General features: G+C 47.1%; 3 protein-coding genes across 18 annotated transcripts in view; 2 read left to right on the forward strand and 1 right to left on the reverse strand.

The window, feature by feature from the left end:
* Positions 1-16,231, reverse strand: part of HSF4 (heat shock transcription factor 4) — a 40,803-nt gene extending 24,572 nt beyond the window's left edge. For 2 of the 12 annotated variants that reach the window (XM_086847312.1, XM_086847321.1), the window contains exon 1: positions 1,201-1,382. Coding sequence is in view for 2 of the 12 variants with exons in the window: in XM_086847316.1 (XP_086703442.1) it covers positions 1,014-1,210 (197 nt within the window). In the remaining 10 variants the exon portion in view is untranslated. Of the gene's footprint in view, positions 1-1,013; positions 1,383-3,620; positions 3,857-4,361; positions 4,468-5,032; positions 5,206-11,461; positions 11,578-15,887 lie in introns of those variants that run through there. The other 10 variants (XM_023934714.2, XM_086847313.1, XM_086847316.1 and 7 more) reach the window with 10 other exon arrangements.
* On the forward strand, positions 1,085-12,741 carry TRADD (TNFRSF1A associated via death domain). 2 transcript variants are annotated; one of them, XM_086847342.1, is made up of 5 exons: positions 1,085-1,322; positions 2,574-2,725; positions 5,269-5,546; positions 7,205-7,397; positions 8,332-12,741. In XM_086847342.1, exons 2-5 carry the CDS (start codon positions 2,584-2,586, stop codon positions 8,637-8,639), a joined length of 921 nt encoding a protein of 306 aa, XP_086703468.1. In that variant the 5' UTR covers positions 1,085-1,322; positions 2,574-2,583; the 3' UTR covers positions 8,640-12,741. The 2 variants fall into 2 exon arrangements, with proteins under 2 accessions (XP_086703468.1, XP_023790487.2); XM_023934719.2 differs by lacking the exon at positions 1,085-1,322 and adding an exon at positions 1,442-2,487.
* B3GNT9 (UDP-GlcNAc:betaGal beta-1,3-N-acetylglucosaminyltransferase 9) lies at positions 14,993-25,215 on the forward strand. 4 transcript variants are annotated; one of them, XR_002867251.2, is made up of 5 exons: positions 15,832-15,922; positions 21,037-21,079; positions 21,403-21,524; positions 21,886-23,819; positions 23,913-25,215. XR_002867251.2 is itself a non-coding variant. In XM_023934702.2 (4 exons), exons 3-4 carry the CDS (start codon positions 21,499-21,501, stop codon positions 23,192-23,194), a joined length of 1,335 nt encoding a protein of 444 aa, XP_023790470.2. In that variant the 5' UTR covers positions 15,832-15,922; positions 21,037-21,079; positions 21,403-21,498; the 3' UTR covers positions 23,195-25,215. The 4 variants fall into 4 exon arrangements, 2 of the variants coding, with proteins under 2 accessions (XP_023790471.2, XP_023790470.2); XR_015275284.1 differs by lacking the exon at positions 21,403-21,524 and having other exon boundaries at positions 14,993-15,922; XM_023934702.2 differs by having other exon boundaries at positions 21,886-25,215.
* Positions 25,216-26,887: the final 1,672 nt, after the last annotated feature.

Below are 26,887 nucleotides of genomic sequence, written 5' to 3' on the forward strand. Positions count from 1 at the left end.
GGAGGGAACACAACTGCAGATTTTTTTAGAATATGCTGCTTTGAAGCGTGACTCCTTACTTTGAGTGTGAGGTGGCAGCAGCACAGCAGCTGTGCTATCTTATCTACCATCATATCAGCAACAACCCCTTCCCACCCAGCCCGGCTACAGCAGCCAAGTGACACCGTCCTGCTTCCTTCCTGGGAACTCAGCATCTTCTGCCATTTTCTGACAATCACCTTCACAGCTCGGACATTGCTTTTCCACTTTTAGCTGCTTTTAATGCTGTCTCTAACACACATCTCTTTTTCCTAAGCGTTAAGGCAAAATGAGATCTCACGTGTTCAGCTCCTTTTGTTTTATGATTTCCTTAAAGCCTCTGGAGGCATTAAGAAGGATTGTGAATCTCACGGACAGTAAGAGTGTGCTTTTAGCCTTCCGACTGCTGCCCTAATGGTCCAAAGATACACATCCCAACCCTCGGGCAGCTCTGGAGCCACCTGAACAGAGTTATTTCTGACAGGTGTGAGAGGAATGACGGATTTGTCTTTACAAACAAGCTGTGGGTCTGCTGGTAGACAGAACTACCACTGAGAGATAAAAGAAACAATGGGAAGGATTCCACTGATTGATAAATGGAAAAAATATATTTGCCTTTACAAACAAACTGTATGTTTGCTGATAAATGAAATTGGACATTGAAAGATGAAAGAAACAATGGGGAAAGCCATAAATCCCATAAGAATTAAGAGTTAAGAGGGAGGGTTATACATTAGAGGGGAAATCTTAGGTATTCCGGGAAGTCTGTGCTTCTGAAGTACCTCAGCCTATGGGGAAAGAGAGAAGGGACAAGCCGCCAGGAAATTACAATAAAAAGGAGGCTGCGTCCTCCAAAAATTTGAGAGACCACAGGAGAATGCCCCATGGCTTCTCCCTTTATTCGAATAAAGTGAAAAGAACTCCTCTGTCTCCTTTTTGGACATAAACCTCTGGTGTTTGTGTATTCATTTTCCTGGCAGGTGTCATATCCTCACCTACACGAGACACCAAGGGACCGAGCTGGGTGGGCGGCCTTGCGGCGGGGACACCCGGGGGCGTCAAGGCCCGACCAGCCCCGGCCGGGGCTCCCCCGCAGCAGCCGCTGCCCCGCGCAGGCCTCGGGGCCGGCACCGGCTCGGGCAGGCCTGGACAAACAGAAGGGATTACAGGGAAGTGCCATACCGCCGGCCATTCCAGGGGGCTGTTGGGATTATTTTCGTCCTCCCGTTTCCCCGCCCGCAGCGCGGTGCCGAGCGGCGCCGCGCCGGGGCGGAAGTGTCGGGGCCGAGGCCGGCGGTGAGGAGGTAAAGCCGCCCGGGGCCGCCGGGCCGGAGCTGCCGCGGGCAGGGGGCGCGGGGCCGGCCGGGGCCGCCGGGACAGCGCGGGGCAGGGCCGGGCTGGAGGGGCCGCGCTCCGCGGTGCCGGACTGGGGGGACAGCCGGGCTCTGAGGGGACAGCCGGGCTCCGAGGGGACACCCTGCTCCGAGGGGACACCCTGCTCCGAGGGGACACCCGGGCCCCACGGGCGGCACAGCCCGGCGGGACGGGGCTGGCGGCTGCTCCAGCGCTTTTCCCTTAAGGACAGCCCCGTCCCAGCGAGGCTGTGACGGGAATTGAGCAGCAGAGGCCTGACGCTGCAGAAGTCAGCGAAAAGGCAATAACCGTGATCACAAATGTGATTTACGGGCCGGGGCTGGGTTTTTTAAAGCAGCCCACAGCGGTCTGACCGCGGAGCGGGGGCTGTGCTGGGGCAGTGCTCGCTGGACGGGAAGATTCACCTGCTGGGTGAACGCTGCAGAGGCACAAGGGCATAAAGCAGAGGGGTACCCCTGAGCCACAGAAACACCCAATGGTTTGGGTTGGAATGGACCTTTCCAAGGCCATCTAGTTCAATTCCTCTGTGGTGACCAGGGACATCTTCACCTAGGTCAGCTCTCTCAGAGCCCAGTCTGACCTGGCCTTGAATATTTTCAGAGATGAGGCATCCACCACCTCTCTGTGCCTCACTGTAAAAAATTTCTTCCTGATATCTAATCTAAATCTACCCTCTTTTAGTTTTAAACGATTACCCTTGTCCTGCCTAGAATGTTCTGTTACAAGAGTTCTGGGCCCTGTGAACAACCAAGGGACCAGGACCTTAAGGATAATATCTCAGGTTGCAATAGGGCTTCAGTCCATGGGAACGTGCCAGGGCCGGGACTAATGGGTGGTCTCTGGAGCACTTCAATCATTTCACATTTTGCCAGCTTGGCTAGTCAGTCAGAGGCACAGGGGCTGAAACTCCAGAGTATCTTTGGACTATAAAATGAATGGACTCTAATGGAAAATGAAAGCAAAGCTTTGTAAGCTGCTGTCTTTGGGATACCATGTCCCAGTGTGGTGTGCTTTACAGAGTAACAGTAAGCACCTCAAAGGTTATAATTGCTTTAGCAACATCAGCACTCCTCTAAGAAATAAGAGTAAATCCCTGTAAGTCTGTGGTGCTTGTGCTGTAGCACTCCCCTGGCATCAGGCCATTTGCCTTATGGTCTGAGCTTGTCTGTGTGATCTTGTAGGGTGCTGAAGATGGCAGGCAGCTCCACTCCTTGGATTGGCAGTGCTTATCTCTTCCTTCAATCGACCTGCAAGACCATCACTCTGCCGTCCCTCTACGAGAGCTCCCAGAAGAAGCCTTGTGTGTTCAAGGCCCTGAAGCTGGCATTAGCAGGTATCCATCCTCTGGCATCTTGATGTGCAGTGCCATGCCTTTCTTTACTCTCACTCTCACGGGTAAGGAAGGCTCATGCTCATGTTTAGGAAGGGCCATAAAGTGGAGCAAGCTCCACAGAGGTTCACCAGGATGGCTGGGGGCTGAAGTACTTGTCCTGTGAGGAGAGGCTGAGGGAGTTGGACCTGTTGAGCGTAGGGAAGAGAAGGTTTCAGGGGACCTACCAAAAACCTGCTGATACCTATGGGAGGGAGAGGTGGAGCCACACTGTTCATAGTGGTGCATATAGTAGAATGAGAGGCAACAGGCACAAATTGAAATGAGTGGTAGACACCAGATAGAAGGACAAATTTCCCCATTAAGACAGTCAGGCAGTTGCCCAGAGTGACTGTGTATTCTCCATCCTTGAGGGCTTTCAAAATGGGACTGGATAAAGCCCTGAGCAACTGGATCTGACCTCAGAGCTGACCCTGCTTTGCACAGGAGGTTGGGCTAGACACTGCCTGGGCTTCCTTCCAACTTGAACCATCCTACAAATTATCCAACTTTATGAATGTTTGTTTAAACCCATTTATGTAAGAGGGGAAAAGATTGCAATTACTATGAAAGAAGATTTAATTGCTGTCTTTATACTACCACAGAAACATGATCTCTGCTTTGAGAAGCTGGTTTTTAAATCAAGTGATAGCCAGTATAAATTAGTTTCTATCCAAAGTCTGATATAATTCAAATTCTGATATAAACAGACAAACATTAGCTTGAGGTGTATGTAAATCTATTTACATCAAAAAATTACTTGAGATGCAAATAGCCATAAAACTGTGTATACCTCTATCCACCATTGTACCAAGCACACTGCAGAGTAGTAGTCGTTTGAAGAGTTTATCACACTTACCTAGAAAGACTGTCATGGTGTTCTTTACCTGTCACACAGCTGAATCTCTGTTGTTAAACTGGGCTTGTCTAACTACTCTGCAGTTTCTTCTGGAAATCATGCCAAATCACTTTATCCAATACAGGCCTGCCCATCTTGCAGCTCATTCCATATATGGGAAAGAGGAAGCAGACAGCCGTACACAGTTGTCCAATTAGGCTTGATTTATGGCTGCTTTGTGGCACTGGAATGTGAATCTGCACACACATTTAAAGGACAGCTCACAAAACTGAAATCCTACCATGCTTATTCAAACCTGAAAAGGACATGAAATCTTAAGCTGTCTGAGGTTTCATGCAGAAATGCCTGCAAGGTCCTGTCTTTTGAGGCAGCTTTACAGCTGTCTTGTGCACTCTTCATAAAGTTTTCCATGTCTGTGCAGCTTTCCCTCCCCAGCCCTCTTGCCCTCTTATTATGGAAATTTTGTTTAATAAGCACTCGTAAAAAGCAAAGCATGAGGGAAGTGATAAAAAATCATCCACAGTGAATTAAAATGTCTTTTCTAGGTGCCTAAACCTTTGTGTCAGTTACACATCTGGTCCAAACTAGACCAGATACGAACAGGACTTAGTAAACATGTAAAGCCACTGTTAGATACGATGCTTTTAAATGCAAGGTCACTTGTCCTGCTTAATGTGGAGCACACAAGTCTGTCTTGCCTTAAGATTGTCCTTCATGCCATGACATGTGGATTGAAAATACCTGATGTAGTGCCAGTGTGAGCTGGTGCCTCCATACAGCCCTATGCACTGACAGCCCACGAGGTTCAGTCAGGTCTGGAAACACTTCAGCAGCCTCACATAAGCCTCTGCAGCAAAAAAAAAAGAGAAAAACGCATACTTAGAACTCATCATCAGTATATAAAATCTTGTGGAGACAAGGATAATGAGCACAGGTATTAAAATTAAATTCTGCTGGGAGAAGGAAGAATGGAGTCCTGACATTTTCTGTTTCTACATCACTCATGCTCCTCCTACACTAATGTTAGAGGGTACATCCCTGGCTTCTCCTTGTTGAGATTTTACCATGAATTAATTCTCTGTGCAAAATAGCAAGTCAAGGCCCAATCTCAAGCAGCTTAATCCCTGTGGCTGGATCTTTCATTTGTCGTTTGTGAGATGTTTTAAAGGCTCAGAGAGACGAACGTTCCCTCTAGGCACAGGCTGGAGAGGGAACACTGGGTTTCTATCCAGGACCTTCATCTTTGCATGAAACTCCAGACACAAGGACTAAAGGCTGACTGAGCACTGAGCTGAACTGAGCTCTCATCTATAAAACTTCGCTGTGCTACCAGTTTATCATAACCATCTCTGCCCTAGAAATGGAACCTCAAATTTAAAACTTGCCCTAATAAGCAGTGTTGATATAATTACCTGCGATGTAGTTCCATACATCTTCAGTTGGACATAATACTTCATGGAGATCAATGGTGGCAGGGCAGCATGAACTTAATCCTTCCCTCTTGATTTAACACACTTTTCCATCCCAGAGGACTTTATCACAAAGAAAATTCAAAAGCTCCTCCACTGCAGGCTTGTTGTGGATGGGTGTGGGTGTGGGTGGGCTGGCTCACGCCTGGGTTGTGACTGTGCTCCCTTCTCCCTGCCAGACTCCACTGGCAGTGTGAATGGTGTGGACATGCTCAAGGTGCACTGCAGCCACCCACACCTCATAGTCCAGCTCAAGTTCTGCAAGCGGGAGAACTGCCGCCGCTTCCTGCGGAGTTACCGGGAAGGAGCGCTCCAGAACTCCCTCCAGAGTCACCTCCAGCTCTCCCTGGCCACAACCATGGTGCCTCTCAAAGTGGAGCTGAAGGCTGGCAGTGAGCACCTTGACAAGATGCTGAAGGATGAGGATCGTTGCCTGGAGTGCATCTACAGAGAAAAGGTGAGCGGGAGACGGGGGGAGGCTGGACAGCAATGAGGAGGGGTGGCACAGGGCTTGCAAAGGTGGGTGTAAATCTTGTTCTGATGCAGCATGTTGTGTTAACAAACTCCTCTCTCCTTCATCTCATAACTCTAATGTGGAAAAATAGCTCTGCCCTTCCTCAGAAAAGAGCTGTGCACCTTTCTGGAACAGCAGTAGAGTTACCTAAAGCAGCCTGCAAAGATCCTGCTAACTCACTGTAGCTTCTGTGTAATAAAGCTAGCATGGCTGTTATCCTCACTAAGACAAGGAGCTCCAGACAGTGCAAGTGTGCCTCAGTACATCTGTGAGGCAGGCAGAGAGGAGCAGACCTGAGTGGAACCATCATTGCTCTGCAATTCCCTCCCCTGCCTCACACACCACCTCCTCCCAGAGTGGTAAAGGTAACTGCACCTGGAAATGAGCAATGCAAGTGAGTGCAAACACTGCACATCACACCAAAAACTTGTGTCAGAGTGAGGACACACAGCATCTGCTGCCATCAGAAGTAGGCTGTCCTTCTGAAGGCAAAGTCTCACCTGACATCTGGCTCATTGCACACTTTGGCACTGACACTCTAATCCTGCTTGCAAGAACAGTGAGATCTTGTCATCTCACTCTAAGGCACTTGACATGATTAAACTCACTGACTTGTTCCCCTCCTCTTTTTTTTCCATATGGTACTTTAGTTCAGGTTCCTCTAAATGGTCCTGAGAAACAGGTACTCAGTATCTACTCAGGAATATTAGGCACAAGAGCATGTTTTGCCAGATTGCTTTCTGTAAGCACAGAGAATGAAACTCAAACCTTTCATCCTCAAACCAAACGTGTGATACCCATACCCTGTGAACTGTGGCTTTCTGCTCCCTCCCTGTGCTGAACTAGCTGATTGGACAAAAGAAATGGGCTTATTGTCAGTGCCCCAAAAGTGACTCAGTCTGACCCCTGCCTAACAGTGCAACAGGCAGAAAGATGGCACTGAGGGCACAGCCTTCAGCAGCAGAGAGCAGTGCTGGATAGCTGCTCTAAGTGAGCTAAACCAGTGTTTGCCTCTGATTGAGGCACAGCACTGCCAGGTTTGACTCTTTCCATGTGCTTTGCCTTCCTTACTTCTTTTCTCATTACCTGCTTTTTGGAGGTCAGACTAATTTTCTCTTGGCTAGTGAAGAAACTGGCTTGGTGAGGAACCAGGAGCAAGCCTTAGGCAGCAGAGTGGCAGAGAGAGAGAGAGAAGGTGGGTAACAGGAGCTGCCTGCTTGGGTGGCCACACGAGCTGTTGCATCAGGTCACCCTGTTCTGTGGGTCTGACCCTCATATGGAGTTGGGAGAAGCCTTGCTGCCCACAGTGCACCCTAATTCTTGTGGAGGGCTGCTGGAAGTGAACATGGACTAGGAGCAGTTTCGTGCAACTTGTAAGCACTCACTGCTGCAGGTGAGAAACCCAGCAGGGAGAGATTGTCTATTTCATATCACATTACAAATTCAAATCCACACATTTACAGCCAGAGCTCCATTAGACCACCTTATTTTACTATTTGACAGCTCATGCTATATCTCATTGCTCCTCTCTTGACACCAGCAACCACGGCTTTGCAGGGTGGTGGCCCTGGCAGGAGTCACTGATGCTGTTTGTGTTACAGCCTGACCGTCTGCCAGATGAGGAGATCACAGAGCTGGAGGAATGCCTCAAGAGCTTGATGCTTCACCAGAGCACCAACAACAATGTGGCTGGAAAAGACTGCTCATCTCTGAAGTCCCCATGTCAGCCTTATCCTCCTCAAAGCAGCTCCCTTCCCACACAACTCACCTTCATCTTTCAGGGACAGCAGTTTGGTGAGTAGCTAGAGCTGACCAACAGAGCCCTTGTCTGCCTCACAGCCCAGGAGGGAGAATTATCATGACTACATATTGGGGTCTACCTCAGATAAACTGAGGATTTCCCAGCATCCCATAAGAAAGGAAATGGAGTAGTCCTAAGATATTGCCATGGTGCTTCAGATCAGGCATCAACCTATTTTCTTTTCTGGGTCAGCATAGAACCAGGTGTTTCAGAGTCTGTGTCCCTTCCAGGTTCCTCTCATTTTAAAATTAATAGTGAAAGGAAGACTATAGAGTATTTTTCTCTTCTTCCATGTCACTTGGTTGAGGTAAGTTAGTAGTGTAGGTTGGATCAGACTGGGGAAGTTGCTGTGGACACCCTCAGCCCTGCTTTCAGGCAGGGCTGATTTGTCCAGGTGCCCTTAGTTCACCAGCTGGCTTTGGGGTCTGTCCCTATAGAGAGCTTTCAGAGAGTCTCACATAGCAATATCAGCTTGACATAAGCTAGATGAGTTTGGAGCTTGCTTAAGCTGTGTATAGTCTCCAGTGCTAAACAGCTGAGGAGAGAGTTCCTGTCAGCATTTCAGTGTTTTGAGGATGTTTGGGTAGGGAACAGGGGACTTTGTCAGAGAGGCCTTACCAAGCTGCCTTTGAAAGGCTAAAACAAATGAAGAGGGCATCTACCTGAAAAAAAAAAAAAAAAGCTCTGGCAAACCACAGGACAGTTCTGAGGGAGAAAAAAAGAAAATAGTCCTTGCCAAGCTTGCAGGGTAGGGGCAAGCCCAGATGCATTGTTGCTGTGGGAGGATTCCTGTGAGGGAGCAGCTGGGCAAGGCAGGGAGCTCAAACTCCCTGCTCCACAGAATATTGACCAAACCTTGAACTGGCCCAAGCTGCATCACATCAGCCATGAAACTTCTATGTCTTACCTGGCCTCTGCCCCTTTCAGACAACAGAACAATCACTCCAGACGACCACCAGAAGTTTGCCAAGTCCGTGTCCAAGAAGTGGAAGCAAGTGGGTCGCTCTCTGCAGAAATCCTGCCGGGCCCTGCGTGACCCTGCCATTGACAACCTGGCACTGGAGTATGACAGAGAGGGACTCTATGAACAAGCCTACCAAATGCTCCTCAGGTTCATCCAGTCCGAGGGCAAGAGGGCCACAATAGCACGGCTGATCGCAGCCCTGGAGGAAAATGGTCTCATCAGCTTGGCTGAGGAGCTCTTGGGCATCCATTCCAGTGAGGACTGCTCCTAGAGCCCAGAGGACAGTGCCATTGCTAAGGGCTTTCCTGCTTTAGCTACTGTATGAAACTGCTGCCAGTGTCTGGGAATGCAAAGTCCTGAATATCACCACAGGTTTCCATCTAGGTGGAAATGCTCAGGGGAGAGGTTCTGTGTTTGGACCTCTGACTTTCCATATTTCATCATTTCCAGAAATAGAGCACTACCTTCCTGTGAACTGGTGGAGGCTTTCACCTTGACTTCCTGGAGGACTGAGGGAAGGGAAGGTAACTTCCTTCAGGACTGTGATAGGGAAGCAGCCAGCCAGAGAGCCTTAGGGGAGAATGAGGGAGAGGAAAAAGCAAGCAAGGTTTCTTATAGAATTTCTCTGGGAAGCAGACAGTACCACTGCTTCCCAGGCTGTGTCCAGGACCGTCACCTGGAGAGCTGCAATATATTTTTGTATTGGAAATATTTTTGCCCTTAGCCATGACACCAAGTAAAAACAAAGGGGAAAGTAAGGAAAAGTCAATTTTACGTTATTTTCCTTCTTTGTTTGAAGAACGAAGAACATCCATGGCAAGAGTATCTGTTCTACCCTGATCTATTATAGCTCCTTCCTACCTCTCACCACCTGAAAGCTTTCCTTCTACCTGGGACAGCCATAATCTTCCACAGGGCAAAAGAGTGATGCTGCACAACATGCCAGGCCCTGAACAAACAATATGGACAAACTCAAATTCAGACAATAATTGTCAACATTTTCTCATCTGTGGTAGACATTAATATGTTGGTTAGCTCTTGGCTGCCAGCCTGAGGGAGCCTGCAGCTATGGAAAGCAAAACAATGCTGGAAGGAAAAGAGTCTCCTCAGCAAGTTACCTGTGCATGGATCGGAACTGCTGCCCTCAGGTGCACGGCAGCATCGAATGCTGTCCTCAGACCACAGAGCTGAGCAATCAGCAGAGCCAGCTGGCTGCTCGTGCCTTCACTCACTTCCTAACCAGCCACCCTCATCCTGCTGGGCCCAGGATGGGACAGCTCACCCTGCTGTGTCCCACAGGTGTCAGGATCTAGAGAGAGCCTTTCCCTGGCACTGCTGTCACTGTGTGACAATCGAGCATCATCTGCCACCGTGCCTGGATTTACCTGCACTGATTTTTAGGGTAAAAATGGTTTAAGAGACAAATCTCCCACACCCCAGGGCTGACTCCTGCCTTCAGTTCCCATGGGAGAAGCTGACTGTCTCCTGGTATGGCTGATGCAGACTGCAGCAGAGCAGCTGCACTTCTGCCGTAACAAAGCACAGAGCAACGAGTGTCTGGCACGGCACAGGTCCCATGAAGCACAACAGCAGCTCAATTACCTTTCATACATTCCCAGTGCTTTCCTGATAGGTTTTTACTAATGCTTTTCCATTAATTGTATCCTTTTTTGCCCTTCCCATCTGTGGGAATAGCCAGTGGGCTGTGGAAATGTTTTCAGAAGCAGAGGGGGATTCTGGCCACACACACAAAGTCTGTGTGCACATGAGAATATAGATATTGATAGAGGTCATGATAGGAGCAACTTTGAGTCAGTGCCTGATGGCCTTTTAAACCACAATTCACATCTTACTCCTTCCCTGGAGTCAAAACTTGAAGGAGGAACATAACCTCAGATTCAGGTGTGGGCTCAGATCCAGTCTCCTGGGGCTGGAATACCTGAGTCACTGGAGACCTGGATGGGCAGGATTTAGATGGCCTGCTGGGATTCACATGCCTCAGATGAGCTGAGTATCACATCCTTAGTGTAAACCAGAGAAACATGACGTGTTTTCTACAGATTCTGAACCCCCGAGGTTACATACAGAGCCAGGAAAGGAAAGGAAGGGTTAAGTATGGAGAGAAGGTTTTCATGGTGTGAGTGAATGTGCTTCCATCTTGCCCAGAGTTTCCAAGGAAGCAGGACTCATGCAGGCACCATCTTTGCAAAAACTGTGGCTCCATCACCTTTTATTAAGCCATTTGATATCAATGCCATTGCAGTTTCACCTCCTCCATTCCTGTTCCACATCCTACCCTCTCCCTTCCAGTAGTACCAGTACTCTTCCCAAACTGAAGCAATTACCTCTCTGACAGTTTTGCTTTTGGGACCAACACAGAGGTGCTGATCTTAGCTAGTTTAGGCTGCTGTGGAACTATACCTCAAAGCATTTAACTTTCCTGACAAATCCCAGCTGGGGAACTCTGGCAGAAACCCACCTGACAAATTGTATTTTAAAAAATTTAAAAATCAAAAACTTGAAAATTACTTTAAGAGCAAGAGAGTTTGCTCTTGATTTTGCAGAAATTACTTTTTTAAGAAAACAAGGTCATATGCATATGCATAACCTGCTGTCTCATTTGCAATTAATATTTCTAAGCTCTCAGACCAGCTATTCATGTGCACAACTTGAACATTTAGTTACAAGGCACCACTGAGTAGTGAGAATTACTAGTTTTTGTAGCAGCTGTTAATGCTCAAAATGAGAAAGTCTTATTATTCAGTATCTACTTCAAGTCCAGAAAACCTTTTTGTTGCTGTTACTCTTTTACAGAAGATTAACCATGAATGCTTTCTTCTGAATGCAAGCGTTGTGCATTTTCTTTCTGCCAGTAACTGGTGTGTGTATTTCCTCTTACTCACATATTCCCTGTCAGAAGTGCCATTAAGTGCTGGAACCCCTGGCAGCCTTTCTGGAATATCATAATCTCTGACAGCATTCACAGGTGCCTTCATTGCAGAGACTTGAAGGAAAAGGGTTTTTCAGTGGTGTTCCATGGTGAAATGGTCTCACCATGGCATGGTTTAGGACACAGCAGTGGCTGTTTCATACCTCCTTTCCCATGGCCAATCATCATCATGGTGGGAGATAAGCCATGGGCAGTGCTGCTGCTGGAGAAATTTGCCTTATCCCAGTAACTGCTCTTCTCCATATATTGAGATATATATCTGTGAAAAGGAAAAATTCAGGGGTTATGGTAGTGTTTCAGAACCAAATACAATATTAAAAGCAAATAAAGGTGCTAATCAGTTGAATATAAAATCTAAAACAGAAAAAAAACATAAAAAAGCAGCAGAAATCAGGCCAAAATGTGCTTGCAGGAGGAGATCCAAGAAGGCTTTTTTTTCTGGTTGTTTTCATAGTTTTAACCATGTTTCAGATTTGAATGAGTCTCCATTCAGTCTGCCTGAAGGAATAAAAGATCCATCCAGAGGAGAATTTGAATGATTTGTTTTGGCATAGGTGACCTACAGGGTTCAAACAGATGATAGCAAAGAGGAGATTGAAGTTAAAATGCTCACCAGATACACTTTGACATGAGGCATCTGATAGAAGCAAACCTGACAGGATACCCCAATACAGAATTGTCTCAAAGGAAAAGATCTGCTGTTTTGCCATATTTCAAAGGCAATGTTTGAAAGCATTGAGGAGTTGTCCTGCTGTCTGGGTCACTGTCTCCCCTCTGCTATTCCCTAAGGAACCATACCCCAGCAGCTGCCAACAGACTGTGAAACCAGAAGTGAGCATGGGCAGAAGAAGGACCCTCAAATTCACTTAAATTGCTGATTGATTTAACTGAAAATTCTGGTGAATCTGTGGTATTTTATCTGATATCCTTAAACCAAGGAGGTACAAGGCGAGGAATCAAGAGGGTTTCTTGAGTCTAAGCCACATATTGGAGTGTGTGCATGACACTGGTGCTTTACATTGGACAGGAGTCTGGCCATATGTCTTTTGTATGGAGATGAACTCAAACAGTGAAGCAATTTATAACCTAGAGTAAAAAAAAAGTATTTTTTTCTTCTCTGGATTGAATTTTATACCCACTGAAGGGAGCTGGCTGTACATCTCTTATAGAAGCCTGTATGAGATGTGTGGTTAATGTCACTTAGTTTTCAGTGGAAAAATCCCTTGTTAACCTTCTAATTCCAAATTCCCATGATATTCAGCATCAGATCTGGATCAGCCATTTACAGCTATGGACTGCAATGCCAGGCATACTTGGGTCTAGGACATTCAGCCTCCAAGGAATTGTCTTTTATAGAAAAAGCTCTTTGGTATATATATTTTCTCTCATTATTTTTTTATAAATAAATATATACTTTTGATGAGAACTGCCTCAGAGACTTCCATTGAACACTCAAGTGCAGTAGTAAGAACAGGGGGCACTGAAGTTCTGGCCACATTTGATGATCACAGCTCCAGAGGAGCATCCAGCCTGAGGGTGGTTGCACAGCAGGGTTCTGCCCAAAGTCAGTTTCGCCTGACCTACCAAGGCTGGTGTCCCACCTGCAAGGGAATGGCTCTGATTACAAAACCAAGTCAAGCCTCTGTGTTTGTTCAGTTTCCAGTTACTGCTTTGATGAGCTTTTTTCAGCCAGCATGGCCAGAAGGAGAGGTTTGTCCCACCCCTGGCACCTGGAGGAGCTCACTGTGTTTCTTTCGGTGCTGTTGGATATCTGGGACTCCTCTGAGGCCACAGCAGCACTGTAATCCCAAGTGCCTCACTACCAGTGAGCTCTTTCACAAGGCTGCCCATAGGTGGGGAGCCAAGGAACTGGGATATGAAATCTCCAGCAGCTTTGCACAGGAAGCCACTGGCTGACCTGGCAGCTGAATCCAGGGAATTCCTTTTGCCATGAACTTGAGCAGAGATGTGTCTCTGAATCTCTTAAATCTCAAACACTGTTTGAAAATCACAAGATCAGCCCTTCTTTATCTACCACAAAGCTGTATTCCCGACTGCATGGCTTGATGCCTGCAGGAACACAGCAAGGGGAGCAGGAGCTGCCCCACAGCAGCTGGAAGGACTCACCAACCTGGGATCAACAGGGCAGTGAGATCACTGACACAACTTAGACAGTGACACGACACAGGATGGACCAAGGGCACCTCTGCTGGCAGGGGGAAGAAAAAACCAGCCATGGAACAGTGCCCAGGGAACAAGGTCCACGTGAGACAACCACCAAGTAGAAGCACCTGTGGAGAAACTCCTCCACCTCCAAGCTCCCTGTGTGACTCTCCAAGCCATGGCAGCCACAAAGGCACTGCAATCAATGAAAGCCTCTGTTTCCACTCTCACCCCATGGGAGCAAGCAAAAAGGGAGGCAGAGTGGCAGGTCCCAAAATCTGGGTGAGGGATCACGGTGGAAATAACTGCTGCGAGTCCCTGGTGGTTTCAGGGAGCAGTTCCCCTCCCTCCACAGCCAGCCCTGCAGAGCAAAGGCAGACAGGGGCTGGTCTCTGCCTGTGACCATCCACTGCCTCCTTACAGAGCAGGGATGATAAGTAACCCGGGGCTGCTGCTACAGAGGAAAAGAACAGAGGTACCTTGGGCTGGCACAGGGAAAGCCAAAGCTAAGTAACATTTATGGCTGAGGTTTGTGATCAGCTGTGCTGTTCTGCAGGGACCTGCTGTGGCTCAGGCAGCTGCTGACCATGAGGAAAGGACTTTGCCAGCCTGCAGCACCTGAGTGCAGGGTCCAAGGGTGGCCCATCAAGATCGCACTCTTCATGAGGCAGTGCGCTCAGTAAAGCACAATATTTGAGCTGAAATCAAAAATACATCAGAGAAAGCACAGATGCTTACAAAAAGAGATTTTTATACTATGTTTTAAAAAGAGGTGTTTGTGAAAACAACAGAGAAGATCAAAACCTGCTTTTATGACAAGTTAATGAAAAACTTTGCTTCCTAAAGTGGCCGTGGCCTGGACACTCTCCAGACACTTGGCCTCTGTTAGAGGAATAAGGGTCCTTGTTTACAATGCAGAGACAAAGAAGCAGCCACAGGGATGGGAAGTGCTATGGCTGCACTCAGCTGGTAGACCAGCAGTTAGATTTGACTCCAAATAAAAACTGTTTTGAAATATTGCAAATTAAATACAGAAAAAAAAAAAAAAAAAAAAAAAAAAAAGTGGGGAGAGGCTGGGGTTTTTTTTGTACCAGGTTTTGGAAGGGACCCTTGAATCTGTCTTCAGCCTTTGCACTGCTCAGCTCACACTTCCTCCCATCATTTCCCTACTAGGAAAAAAAAAAATCAACTCCCAAGTGGATTTAACTTTTGAGCTGAACCCTATCTCTGTCAAACTCTGATTTCCAATTTTACTCTTTGCAGAGGTAAATACTTACAAGGGAATTAAAAGGAAAAAAAAAAAAAAAAAAAAAAAGTATATATTAAAAAAAAAAACTCAGAAAGTTAGTCCATTTCTTCCTGAAAAAAGTTACGGGGAGAGGGAGAGGAAAAACCAGCCTTTTTGCAGAACTGGTGGAAGTCCCCAAGCTGGCTGCGCGTTCTCTCTGTCCGCACCTCCGCCTGTCCCGCTGCAGCCATCGGCGCTCCCCGGCCCATCACGTGCCGGGGCTGGGCCGGGACCCGGCTCCTTCCCCTGCCCGCTGGGCTCCCCTCGCTGCGGGGCTGCGGCTGTGCGGGCTCCCGGCCCGCTCCCTGACAGCCCCGATCCCTGACAGCCCCGATCCCAGAGAGCCCCGATCCCAGCCCCGATCCCTGACAGCCCCGATCCCTGACAGCCCCGCTCCCTGACAGCCCCGCTCCCAGACAGCCCCGATCCCAGCTCTGATCCCTGACAGCCCCGCTCCCTGACAGCCCCGATCCCAGACAGCCCCGATCCCAGCTCTGATCCCTGACAGCCCCGCTCCCTGACAGCCCCGATCCCTGACAGCCCCGATCCCAGCCCTGATCCCAGACAGCCCCGATCCCTGACAGCCCCGATCCCTGACAGCCCCGATCCCAGACAGCCCCGATCCCTGACAGCCCCGCTCCCTGACAGCCCCGATCCCTGACAGCCCCGATCCCAGCCCTGATCCCAGACAGCCCCGATCCCAGACAGCCCCGATCCCTGACAGCCCCGATCCCTGACAGCCCCGATCCCAGACAGCCCCGATCCCAGAGAGCCCCGATCCCAGACAGCCCCGATCCCAGCCCTGATCCCTGACAGCCCCGATCCCAGACAGCCCCGATCCCAGACAGCCCCGATCCCAGACAGCCCCGATCCCAGCCCCGCTCCCTGACAGCCCCGATCCCTGACAGCCCCGCTCCCAGCCCCGCTCCCAGCCCCGATCCCAGCCCCGCTCCCAGCCCCGCTCCCAGCCCCGATCCCAGCCCGCGGGGAGCGGCCCCGAGCCGCCAGCGCTGCTCCGCGCCCCCAGGGTTTCCTCGGCTTCGCTGGAAGGCTGAGGAATGTCTCTCACTAACTACATCCAGATGTGCCTGCTTGGCAGCCCGCTGCACAGACATTACCGAGGGGACACAGGATCAGCGCTATCAAATGGGATGTAAGTATCTATTAAGCGTGTTTGATCTCGGTGGGTTTCGAGCAGGGTGGACTGGAGTCTGTCCTCGCTGCTTCCCTTTGCTCCCAGCTTTCCTTTTTGCCTTGTTGCTCTTGAAGGTTGTTACGTGCAGCAGCCTGCACCGTGATGGTGAACACGCAGCAGAGTCGGCTGCAGGCTCTGAACACGCAGGCTCCAGCCCTGAGACGTCTCCTTCACACTTTACTTTCCAGAGAACTTTTTTTGAACGTTTAGGTTGTTTTTACAGAAGTGTTTTTACAGGGCTTCTTTAGACAATGCCTGCAGTGCTCTGAGACAGGGTTTCCTCCCAAACGCAAATATGTTCCAGTGGTGGCACATTACATTTACAAGCTATTCTTCATCAGTAAAAGGACATGAATCTTCTCCATGTTACACTGTGGTATGCTTTGAGCAAAACATGGGAACTGCCAAGCTCTCTAGCATCACAAAGACAAAATAATTTAGCCCCTGTGAAACAGGCAGTTACTGATCATATTTTTTAATAGCTTTTGAGCAGATTTTGAGAAACTTATGTGTTGGGTATAGTCTTGAAATTAGTGGGGCACATCAGCATGTACTTGCTCTCCCATCTGAGCATGGGTGTAACAATAGATCCAGGCTACTGCACTGAAATTGCTTGGGTTTGGGGTGCATTGGGCAAATTATTTATCAGAAGAGGGTCTGGGAGCTGAAGAGGGGGTGGTGAGCACTGCAGCCTGGGGTGGGCTGGGAAAGGAAGGTGTTTGTTTCAGAAGGACTGTTTCTTACCCCTTTAACAAGCCTGCAAGGTTTTATTCCCCTCCTGGGGGCCAGAAAAATTAATGTTTGAAAGAGAGCAGGTTCCTCACCTTGGCTGCTCGGGAGGGGCCTGTCTCCCCAAAGCACTCAGGGTGGGAGCTGAGCCACTGAGCCCTCTGCCACCCCAAAAGTCAGACTACTGATGAGCATGACTGCATCTGAATGTAGGAAAGTACCTCTGGAGGCTGCTGAGCCTGCAGAAGGTCACTGGGCACTACCTTCTACCCTGAGCACTCTCGTTGGAGATGTGGTGCTGTGCTCAGGGGGAGCTGCAGCTCTCCCAGGCTGCTGGGGCCCAGCCCGGGTGCCTGGCACAGCACAGCCCTGCGCGGGCACTGCCCCGAAAGGGACGCAAATCACACACGGCTTAAACGAGCTGCAGCCCCCAAACCACGCCATGTGTGCCTGAGTGACTTACCCAGGCCAGCAGGGCGAGGGGAGCAGGGTGCTGGCAGCCAGCCTTTCCTGGAGCTCAGGCCTGCAGGCAGCTGGTCCTGCCGGGGGTCAGCGGGGCTCCCGTGCTCTGCTGCCGTGGGATCGCACCGGTCCCCAGCGAGGATGGATGAGTTCCTTTTGGGACCCCTGCACATGGAAACAGCCATGTCAACCTCCTTCACACAGCAACTCTGCCCTTCCTCTGTGTTTAAGTTTGTACATTTCATAAAAGCTTTGTGACTGGGGTGGAAGGTGAAAGGAGGCGACTGCAGCAGCCATTTGGAAGAGTTATCCAACGTGACTGGCATTGCAAAGGGAAGGCTGGCAGTGCCAGCAGGAGAAACTGCAATTAAATGGGACCAGCCAGCTGGGAAGCTGATCAAACTACATGTTTGAGGACTGGGGCAAGCAGATAAATAAGGCACCCTGTCCTGTAACAGCGTGGATTTCATCCATTCGTTTGCTCTGGCCTGGAAAAAAAAAATTTAATGCCCTGAAAAACATCTCTGACAGGAAAGTTGGAAATTGTCTTTGGAGCAGGGCCTGCATTTTTGTTACCTGCTTCTCAATATTTGACTCAACAGAGCTTTTGCCTCCAGGTGTTACAGCAAACAACAGCAGCAGTGATGCTGCAGTGCTGTGACTGTGTCACTGTGTGGTGGCCAGGCCGGGTCTGTTGATCTGACCTGGAGAGCCACGACCTTCCCAGAGGGAGCAGTCCCACAAGAGACAGCCTTCAGGGGGTCTCTGATGATCCCTGGCCACCAGGGAACCTCAGCAAGGGGCAGCCTGTGCCTGCAAGTTATTTCAGCTTAGTGATTTCAGCTTGCTAGATTATCCCAGGCCGACTCAGAGAGACAGGAGCATCGTGTGACGATTCCACAGAGACAGCCTTTATTGTCCAGCAGCTCTGTGAAGGGTAGCCAGGGACAGCAGCTCCCTGCTGAAATGGGCAGGAGCTGGGTTTTTATGAGGAAAAACCAATGGGTTACAAAGGATCAGCATAGTCACCAAGCATGGTGCGATAGTTCACCATGACAAGGGAGGATGGGCCCATCTAAGGGGCATCTCTCCAGGAGAGGCTTGAGATAAACTTACCACAGCTCCTTCAGGGCACAGTCTTCCAAGGGAAAGCCTTGTCAGGCTCACCTGGCTCCACAGCACTGGCCAGCAGTGCCAGTCTGAGCTGTGCCAGCATGTGCAGCTCAGCACTGAGCCTCTGCCCTCTCACTGTGCTTCCCTTGGTCCTGGTTCATGAGCCCCATTCCTGGGATAGCTCTCAAGACACTCAGCTTTTCAGCCTTTTGTTGCCCCTCAGGCTGTGCAGCCTGCGCCCCCTTGGTTCTTACAATTCATTACTTATTTATGGGCTCCTCATCTTGTCACCTCATGGATATGGGACCTATCAGTCTCTTCCTACTGCCCAGCTCAGCCCTCTAATATTGCTGGTGCTCACAGCCCAGGATGCAACATCCCCAGCCTTCCCCAGGACCCTGCTGTCCTAGGGAGACAAACCCCATTGTCCCATTCAGACCCCATCAAGCCAAACTCAACACCCCCCTGTATCCATCCCAAGACAGCCAACACAAAGAGGCACAGCTGCCTCATTTTCCAAGCTTGGAGGACACAAGAGGCAGTGCTGGCAGCCAGGCCATTCCTCAAGGCACTGAGTGATGCAGCAGTTTGTAAACCCAGCCCCATTTCAGTGGCTGGGTGGCTGTTCCCCACAGCAGTGTAGGAAGCAGAGGCACATCTGCCTCAGATACAGACACTCAGGGATGTGCTGTGCTGAGAAACGCTCAGCTGGGCTCTCATCTCTCTCGTCAAATATTTCCTGCTCACTCTGATAGCTCTGTAATTCTTTTCCCCTGGTGTCAAGGTGGATGAATAATCCTTTTGGCTTTAGGACATACCAGAGCATCTGCCAGAATCATCAATCCCTCTGTATTCGAGAGCAGAACAGCTTTTCCCACACTGGCATCCATGGTGAGAGCTTACACCACTGTAATAATCAAGGGTATTTTCCTTCCAAAGAAGGAAATATCTAACAAAGACTGGAAAATCCATATAATTAGATCAAGGAACCACTTCAAGGTCTGGCAACTTCTTTTGAAAAGGAGAGGTCTATATTCAGCACTGAGCTGTTTTATTTCAGCATGGAAATCACTCTTTCGGATCCTTTACTTTCCATAAAAGAAAACACTGAGGAAAATCTGGGCTATCAGCCCAGGCTTGTAACAATTCAGGGTTTTTCTTGGCTTTTCCAAGGGCACTTATTGCCAGATTCTGAGATGCTGGCAGTATAAATCTGCAAGCCATGGAAATTAAGAGTTTCATGACACACACATTTTATTCCAAACCCTTGCGATAACATTAAACACGAGAAAAAGCCAGGACTTTCATCCAGCTCCTTGATTACCGTCTGAAGCCTGGCAGCTGAAATAAGATCAAACTTTTGCATAGAAAATGAAAAAGAAATTTGCTATTACTGTGAAGAAAGAGATGGGACTTCAGAGGTAAAATGCAAACCAACATCCTATACATGTCAGGAAGGACTGTTTCACGAGGCTGAACAGAGTTATGAGCCAAGCCACGTGGCAGAAAGAACATAAACAGAAAACAGATTCTGAATATTATAAACATTTGTACTACAATTTACAAGAGATCTGAGAAAATTGTTCAGTCTTGCCATTAAGCATCAAAGTTATGCCAGTGAAAACATCTGCCTTGCCTAGGAGAGGAGTGAAAGGTAAACGAAAAAAGCTAACAAATGAAGAAAAGCCTCTATCAGAGAGCAGAAAAAGGCAAGAAACAAGGCCTAAGGAAAAAACCCCATGGTCAACAGGACATGGCCAAAGTGATTTCAATTCCACCAGGAATGCAAAGAGCCTTACACCAAGGCTTGGATATGCTGTTTTCCAAAATAACAATTTCATAAATAATGGAGACAAAGCAGATGAGGTTAGTAGACATTTTGGAGCTGTACTTGAGAAAAAGACATGCAATAGCATAGGATGATGAAATACTCCATTTCACCAGTAACTTTGAGGTGAAGTTAACCAGTAATGAAAAAAAACAGTGTTTAAATAACAATGTCCAAATAATGTGCATGTATGAATTTTAAATTATTTTAAATTTAAATTAATTTTGATTTCTTCTGTCCAAGAAATCAACTGGTGTAGTAATTTTTCTTCCTCATAAGTCTTGAAATATTGCTTAGAAACCACAGGAGCTAATGTTTTATTACTTCATAATTACAGACTCATCAATCTAATTTTGAGTTGGAAAACTTAACATTATGGCTGATACAAAATTGATGGTTAATGAACAAAGAGCAGGTGATCTAATCCAGGACAGTAAAGGAGATTTGCTGAAAACAGATACCACCAAATTCTTACCTAGCATTTGCACCTTGTCCTATCACTGTATGCCCTTGTCAAAAGTTCCTCTCCATCTTTTTTTATCCCAGAAGTCATCTTTGGATATGATCTCAGCTAATTCAAAACAGAGAACTGTAGTACCTCCACAGGTAGCTTCTATCAGTGCAACTTAGGCAAGAGAGAGCCACAAATCACCTGTGAACATGATACATTATTAGCGTGTGTATAAAATACTTACGTGCACTTGTGGGAAAATTTTTGGGTGGGGCTCAACTTCTTTCTTGCTGAGGATGGTAGGAATAATGACAGTCACTCACCTCCTCCTGGAGCAGCTGTGGGGCCCCTCTGTCCAGCTGTGCCACTGCAGGGAGTGGCTGCACCTACAGGGTGATGGCAGGACCTGCCCTCGCTCTTTCCCTCAGCTATGGTTACCTGCTGCTTGCTGCCTTCTTACTACTCTTTTCATTTTCATTTTGTTTGCAGTTGAAGAACTGATCAAATAAGACAGAAGATCTCCAGGAAAAGCGTAAGTGAGGAAAAATCCTTTCTTTTAAAAGGCAAATTCATCTATCATACATGAACAAAATTTTCCTAACACCACGCTCTGTCTTGCTTCTGCAGATTGGGATTTATTTCCCCACCTCTTATTTAGGGGTTAGGGTGATTTGGCAGAGGAAAAACACCCATGGCCCCTTCTAACCTTATTAATGGAAGTTACTTACAATTGTTTAATAATTTATAAAGAATACTGTCAGGAGAAAGGTCCTGTATGAATTCTAGATTGTTCCAAATGTATTTATTTTGAATACAAATCACAGTTGGTTTAACAAAAACTGGCTCTGTGTGCAGGGAAACACCAGCAACAAACTGCCATGAAGAGTCTGTCCTTCAGCAGTCAGCTCTGGGCCTCCCTGGTTTGAGTCAAAAAGGGTAAAAACATCAGTAATGGTTGTCAAGCTAGAAAAGAAAAGGTAATTATTTGTGGGAGAATGGCATCATTCATCATTTTCCACTTCACTTTTCCCAATGAAATCTGTGAAATGACAAAACATGTTCAGCAGTAAGGGATGCAGGATTTTGGGTTGTGCTTAGAGTGGTTTTCAGGATGACAGATGACAGCTTAGTGACTGAACTAACCAAGTCAGAGCTGGCACTGGGATCAGCAGTAAATTTGCAACCCTGTGTGCCTTTGACAAGTTCCTCAACATCTCCGTGCTTGTGTGGGTAAAATGTGCTTTGCTGCTGTGTTTTTGAATGATGTTTCAGTTACTCTTGCCTGCTTGCTTCAGACCTGCCAAATCCTCACTGCTGACACACTGTGTTTATTTACAGATGGACAGTGGTGCCAGGCAGCTCAAACACAGCTTTTAACAGTCCCAGGAACACCGGAGAGACAATGAGAGTTCGCCCCAAAGGGGATGTGATCTGTACCCTCTTCTTGCTGGTAGCGCTTTGTTCTTTGCTCTATTCCCAAGTGGAACATTTAATCCCAGCAGGAAAAAAGGAGCCAACACAGAGCAAGCCTCGAGTAGCACCAAAAATATTCTCCAATCCCAGAGCACCTCAGAGGCTGATGCCAGCAGAGGCAACTGCACCCAGACCCCAAGTTACCCCTGTCATGAGACAAACAGAAGTGGCCAAAAGCAGGGTCCAAACTACAACTCCACCCCCACTGACTGATTCTGCCTTCAACTTCAAGCTGTATCTCTTAAACAAGGATAACAGGAACTTCAAGCTCCTCATTAACCAGCCCAGGAAATGCCAAAAAACACCAGGAGGTCCCTTTCTGCTCATTGCTATCAAATCAGTAGTTGAAGACTTTGACAGGCGTGAGATTGTCCGGAAAACTTGGGGCAGAGAGGGTTTGGTGAATGGGGAACAGATCCAGCGAGTGTTCCTCCTGGGAACACCAAAGAATAGGACAGTGCTGGCAACATGGGAGACCCTGATGCATCAGGAGAGTCAGACATACCGGGACATTTTACTCTGGGACTTCATGGACACTTTCTTCAACCTGACCCTGAAGGAGATCCACTTCCTGAGCTGGGCTGCTCAATTCTGCCACAACGTGAAATTTATTTTTAAAGGTGACGCTGATGTTTTTGTCAATGTCGAGAACATTGTTGATTTCCTCAAGAGACACGATCCCACTGAAGACCTCTTTGTTGGGGACATCATCTACAATGCCCGTCCCATCCGTGTCCGGAAGAGCAAATACTACATCCCAGAGACCATGTATGGGCTGAGCATCTACCCTGCCTACGCGGGAGGAGGAGGGTTTTTGCTGTCAGGCTGCACCATGAGGAAGCTCTCTAGGGCTTGCAGAGAGGTGGAGCTGTTCCCCATTGATGATGTCTTTTTGGGCATGTGCTTACAGAGAATCAGCCTCAAGCCCATTTTACATGAAGGATTCAAGACCTTTGGCATTGTTAAGCCTTCTGCTGCCCCACACCTACAGACGTTTGATCCCTGTTTTTACAAAGATCTCATGGTAGTTCATAGCCTGAAAGTTGCTGAGATCTGGCTAATGTGGAACCTGCTCCACAGCCCACGGCTTTCCTGTACTCAGAAGAAACAGGTGAAGAAGCCTTTCCAATGGAAGAAGAAAGCTCAGACAACACCAGCATCACCCCTCAGATAATGCAGGCACAGTGCAGCACACACAGCAAACCAGCCAAGAAATGGAGCCTGGAACCGACACAGCCCAACAAACCAACTTTCTGAGTACTTTAACACATCTTATTCACAATGTTAAGACAACAAAATATTGCAGGGATTTGCCCAAATTCCACATTTGCACATATCACATGGGTCCATCTGTACTAATGAGTCCAAATTATCATAACATATATATATATAATTTATTATTATTTATTAGGATTCTAGTAGTGCTTAGTGGGACAATGTGTAAAAAGCACATTGACAAATGCAGCCCTTGGAGATTTTTCAGCATTGTTAGAAGTGTGAGAAATGAAAGAAGACATAGGGTAAGAACAGACACCAGGGAGCACAGGGATCATTGTCAACTTGCTACTTGACTTGGATTTATTGAAAAATGACCAAACAGTAATTAGGGTACAGGAAATCAAGTTCCCTTAGTGTCTGCTCAAATCACATCACTGCTGCCTGGTTGGTTTTCTGCAGGCCTTGTAAGAGGAGAGCAAACAAACAGCTGTTGAAATGGGGTCCTAATGTTGCAGTTCAGGTGGATTACAAGAAATCAAACTGGATGCTGAGGCTGGCATGGCTGGTGGAGCAAAAGACAGGTAAGTAAATAACTAGAAAGGAGCAGAGAAAGAGAAAGGACAAGAACTTCAAATTGATCACTTTGAGTCTTGATTTCTTGTCATTCTTTTCAGCTCAAATATCTGCTCTACTGCCATGCTCAAAATTCAAGGGACCAGTGGAGCAGGTTTTGGCACTTCTCCAAGCTCAGGGTCTCTGCACTATGCTAACTAACATTCAGGGAAAATTCAGAAGTCATCAACAGTATTTGATCCCTCTCACAATCTGACCCAAATTTTCAGAAGGTTTGCATCTGGAGAGATCCTTTGGCCTTTGCTTATAAGGGTAACCCCACTCAGAGTTGCTGCTTGCATCACACTTGGGAGCTGTTTCAAACCAAAGAATGGACTGGGCTGTTTCTACAGACCTTGGTGCTCTTGCTTAGCACAGTCAGCTGCAGAGAGCAGCCAGGATTTTCATACTGCTGAGTGTATCACGTGAAGGGAGAAAGCTTTCAGACAAAAGGACTTCAGAATAAAAGTCCATCTAAATTTATTGCAAGAAATCAAAACCACACTGCAATCTTTCTGTTTGGCTTCCCAAGGTTCAGTCGAGAACTTTGTAGGTATTTTAAGCATCAGACAAGAACACTGAGTTGCTCAGTTTTTCAAAGTATAGTCCAGACTTTGATGCATTTTGTTTTTCCCAACAGCAGACTACCTTAGAAGAATATACTTTTATCAGACATCAAAGCAGAAGTGAATTCCTCTAAATCAGGGTTAAAAAGCTATGGAATTCACGGGGCCTGAATTCACCTCTGATACTGTGTTTGTAAATTCTTTTACAAGTTTTTACCCCCTCAACAAAATTCCTGTCCATCAGAGAAGCCCTTGGGATGGAACATCCACACAGCTTCAGAGGAAACTACAATCAGCCATAAAGGCCTAAAGTTCCTTTCTCCTGCAGAGAGCCTGCAGCACTGCTGCATTTCATATCCGTGTGTAAGCTCCCTCCCACCCGCAGCACTTCGGGCTCAGTACTCCTAACAATGCTCAGAGAGAACAACAGGCTGGGCGTGTCTGGGACAGACTATGAACAACAGCTTTACACGATGGTGATCATCATGAGTTCAAGCCTTAAAATAATGTATTTCCAAGAGAAGGTCAGCTATATAGAAATGCAAAGTTTTCTACATTTTGGATATTTTCAGGATGCAATCCTGAAATACAAAATGTTGACATGAGCTTCACAAGGAGCTTTGCAAGGTGTGGAGCTAAGCCAAAGCCTCACTGTTAGGACAAAGTCACCCCCACCCCTGTCTGCTAACACGTGTGATACTTGTGTATTTATAAAATTGTACAGAAATGTATTACCTGTGAGTAGTTTACAGTTTGGGAAATTATTTATACCATCATTAAAAGACAGCATACAGATGTGCCTCTAGTTGTCAGAGTGACTTTGTCAAGTACACCTACATACATGTTGCAAGACTAAAACCACAGGGATTTTCACAAAGACATAACATGAAAAATACATTATTCATCATTGTGGATAACTTGGTAAGTCTTCCCTTATGCTGGACTTAATTTAATGGCAACGACAGAAAAATAAACAGTTTACCTTGCTGTTTCCTATGAAGCTGCTAGTCAGGTTCAGCAGTCCTTATTAAGGTTTTTCTTTTACACTTGAAGATGCAGAGATTGGCTCCTTCCTCTGTAACATCTTCAAATCCGCAGTCTATCCACAACACAGCATTAATGAGTGCATTTTGTCCCAGATCAAAGTTGTTGTTCAACATCTGTGTTGACACAGTCTGTGCCAGCACATACCCTGATGGCAGAAACACAACTAGAGTAAACTGTTTACTTCATTATCTCAGTCTATAGAACAGCTCATTTCTTTTATCCAGTGAATACCAGAACCTCTCTTGATGAAAGATCCATCTGGTTTTGTTCTCCAGCCTCTGCTGCATGGCCTATCTGACCTGGCTTTAAGTTTCCATTTGCCTCTGCAGTTGAGCTGGAAGTTCACAGATGCCATATGTGAGCATAATGCTGTGGGGCAATGCTAAGAGCTGTGTTGCAATCCCTGCAATTTATTGAATTCTACTTCCTGCTATAGTAGGCAAAGGCTTTGACTTCACCCAAGCTGAAGATTGTTTCCTTAAGGATGAGGATCTTTTCAGAAAATCCTGAAGCCCCAGGTATGTATGAGAACTGGCAGGAAGGATCCTCTACCAACCTTTCTGATGCATCACTGAAACCCAAACCCATCCTTTTCAGAATGACATTCTGAGGAGATTTTATTACCTGTGACTGCACCAGTCACACTTGCTATAAATCTTTGCTTGATAATTTTTTTCATGACTAAAGACATGAAAAAATAAAAACATCCTAAGTGGATTCTACCAGTAGCAAGCAAGGCATGGAGACTTTCTCAGTATAAACTCCTGCAACTAATAGAGTACAGTAAGTTTTATTGAGTCCCAAGGATCAACACACAGTCAAGTTTTGTTCCTGCTGTATATAAGTAGCCAGATTTGGTCACTGTAATGAGCAGAACTGGCTTGAGCCTCACATTCAGCATGTCCAAGTGCATCTCTGGACACATGAGCTGGTAGCGAATGCCAAGATCCGTCATTCAGGCAAGCCACTGCAGACTCAGACATCATAAAAAAGAAAGCCAAAGAGGGCTCTGAAGCAATTCAGCATTAAAATCTTGTGCTTCCTGTCTGCAGCTTAATTATTCATCTTTCTACCGCAGGTTCTCAGAAGCAAATCTCAACCGCAAACTCAAACAGTACAATAATAAAACAGCACAGAGAACCTTCACTAAATATCAGCACTAGGAACATTCCCTGGGGAGTGCTGAAAGACCATCAGATCAGAGAGAAAAAGAAGTCTATCCCAAAGCCTGGCATGAAAAACTGCTGTTCTCTTGAGCTGTACCTCTTGCAGCTGGACTTGCAGGTCTCAGCAGCCCAGAAAATCAGCCCACCATATCTCCCTAGTGATGCTACTAACTGCAGTGACAGCTTTAAAAACCAGTCAAACTCTTAAATACAATTTTTCATTACTTTCTCAGTTAATTATCAGTAAAGCAAACCATA

Source organism: Cyanistes caeruleus, chromosome 12, assembly GCF_971803275.1.
Source record: "Cyanistes caeruleus chromosome 12, bCyaCae1.hap1.1, whole genome shotgun sequence".
NCBI lineage: Eukaryota > Metazoa > Chordata > Aves > Passeriformes > Paridae > Cyanistes > Cyanistes caeruleus.

Bases quoted from the DNA above. Each gene is read 5' to 3' on its own strand.
- TRADD (XM_023934719.2), top strand. From the start codon at position 2,345: ATGAAAGCAAAGCTTTGTAAGCTGCTGTCTTTGGGATACCATGTCCCA. The intron at 2,726-5,268 runs GTATCCATCCTC...TCTCCCTGCCAG, and splicing joins CCTGAAGCTGGCATTAGCAG to ACTCCACTGGCAGTGTGAAT. The intron at 5,547-7,204 runs GTGAGCGGGAGA...TTTGTGTTACAG, and splicing joins AGTGCATCTACAGAGAAAAG to CCTGACCGTCTGCCAGATGA.
- B3GNT9 (XM_023934702.2), top strand. From the start codon at position 21,499: ATGGTTGTCAAGCTAGAAAAGAAAAG. The intron at 21,525-21,885 runs GTAATTATTTGT...GTTTATTTACAG, and splicing joins GTCAAGCTAGAAAAGAAAAG to ATGGACAGTGGTGCCAGGCA.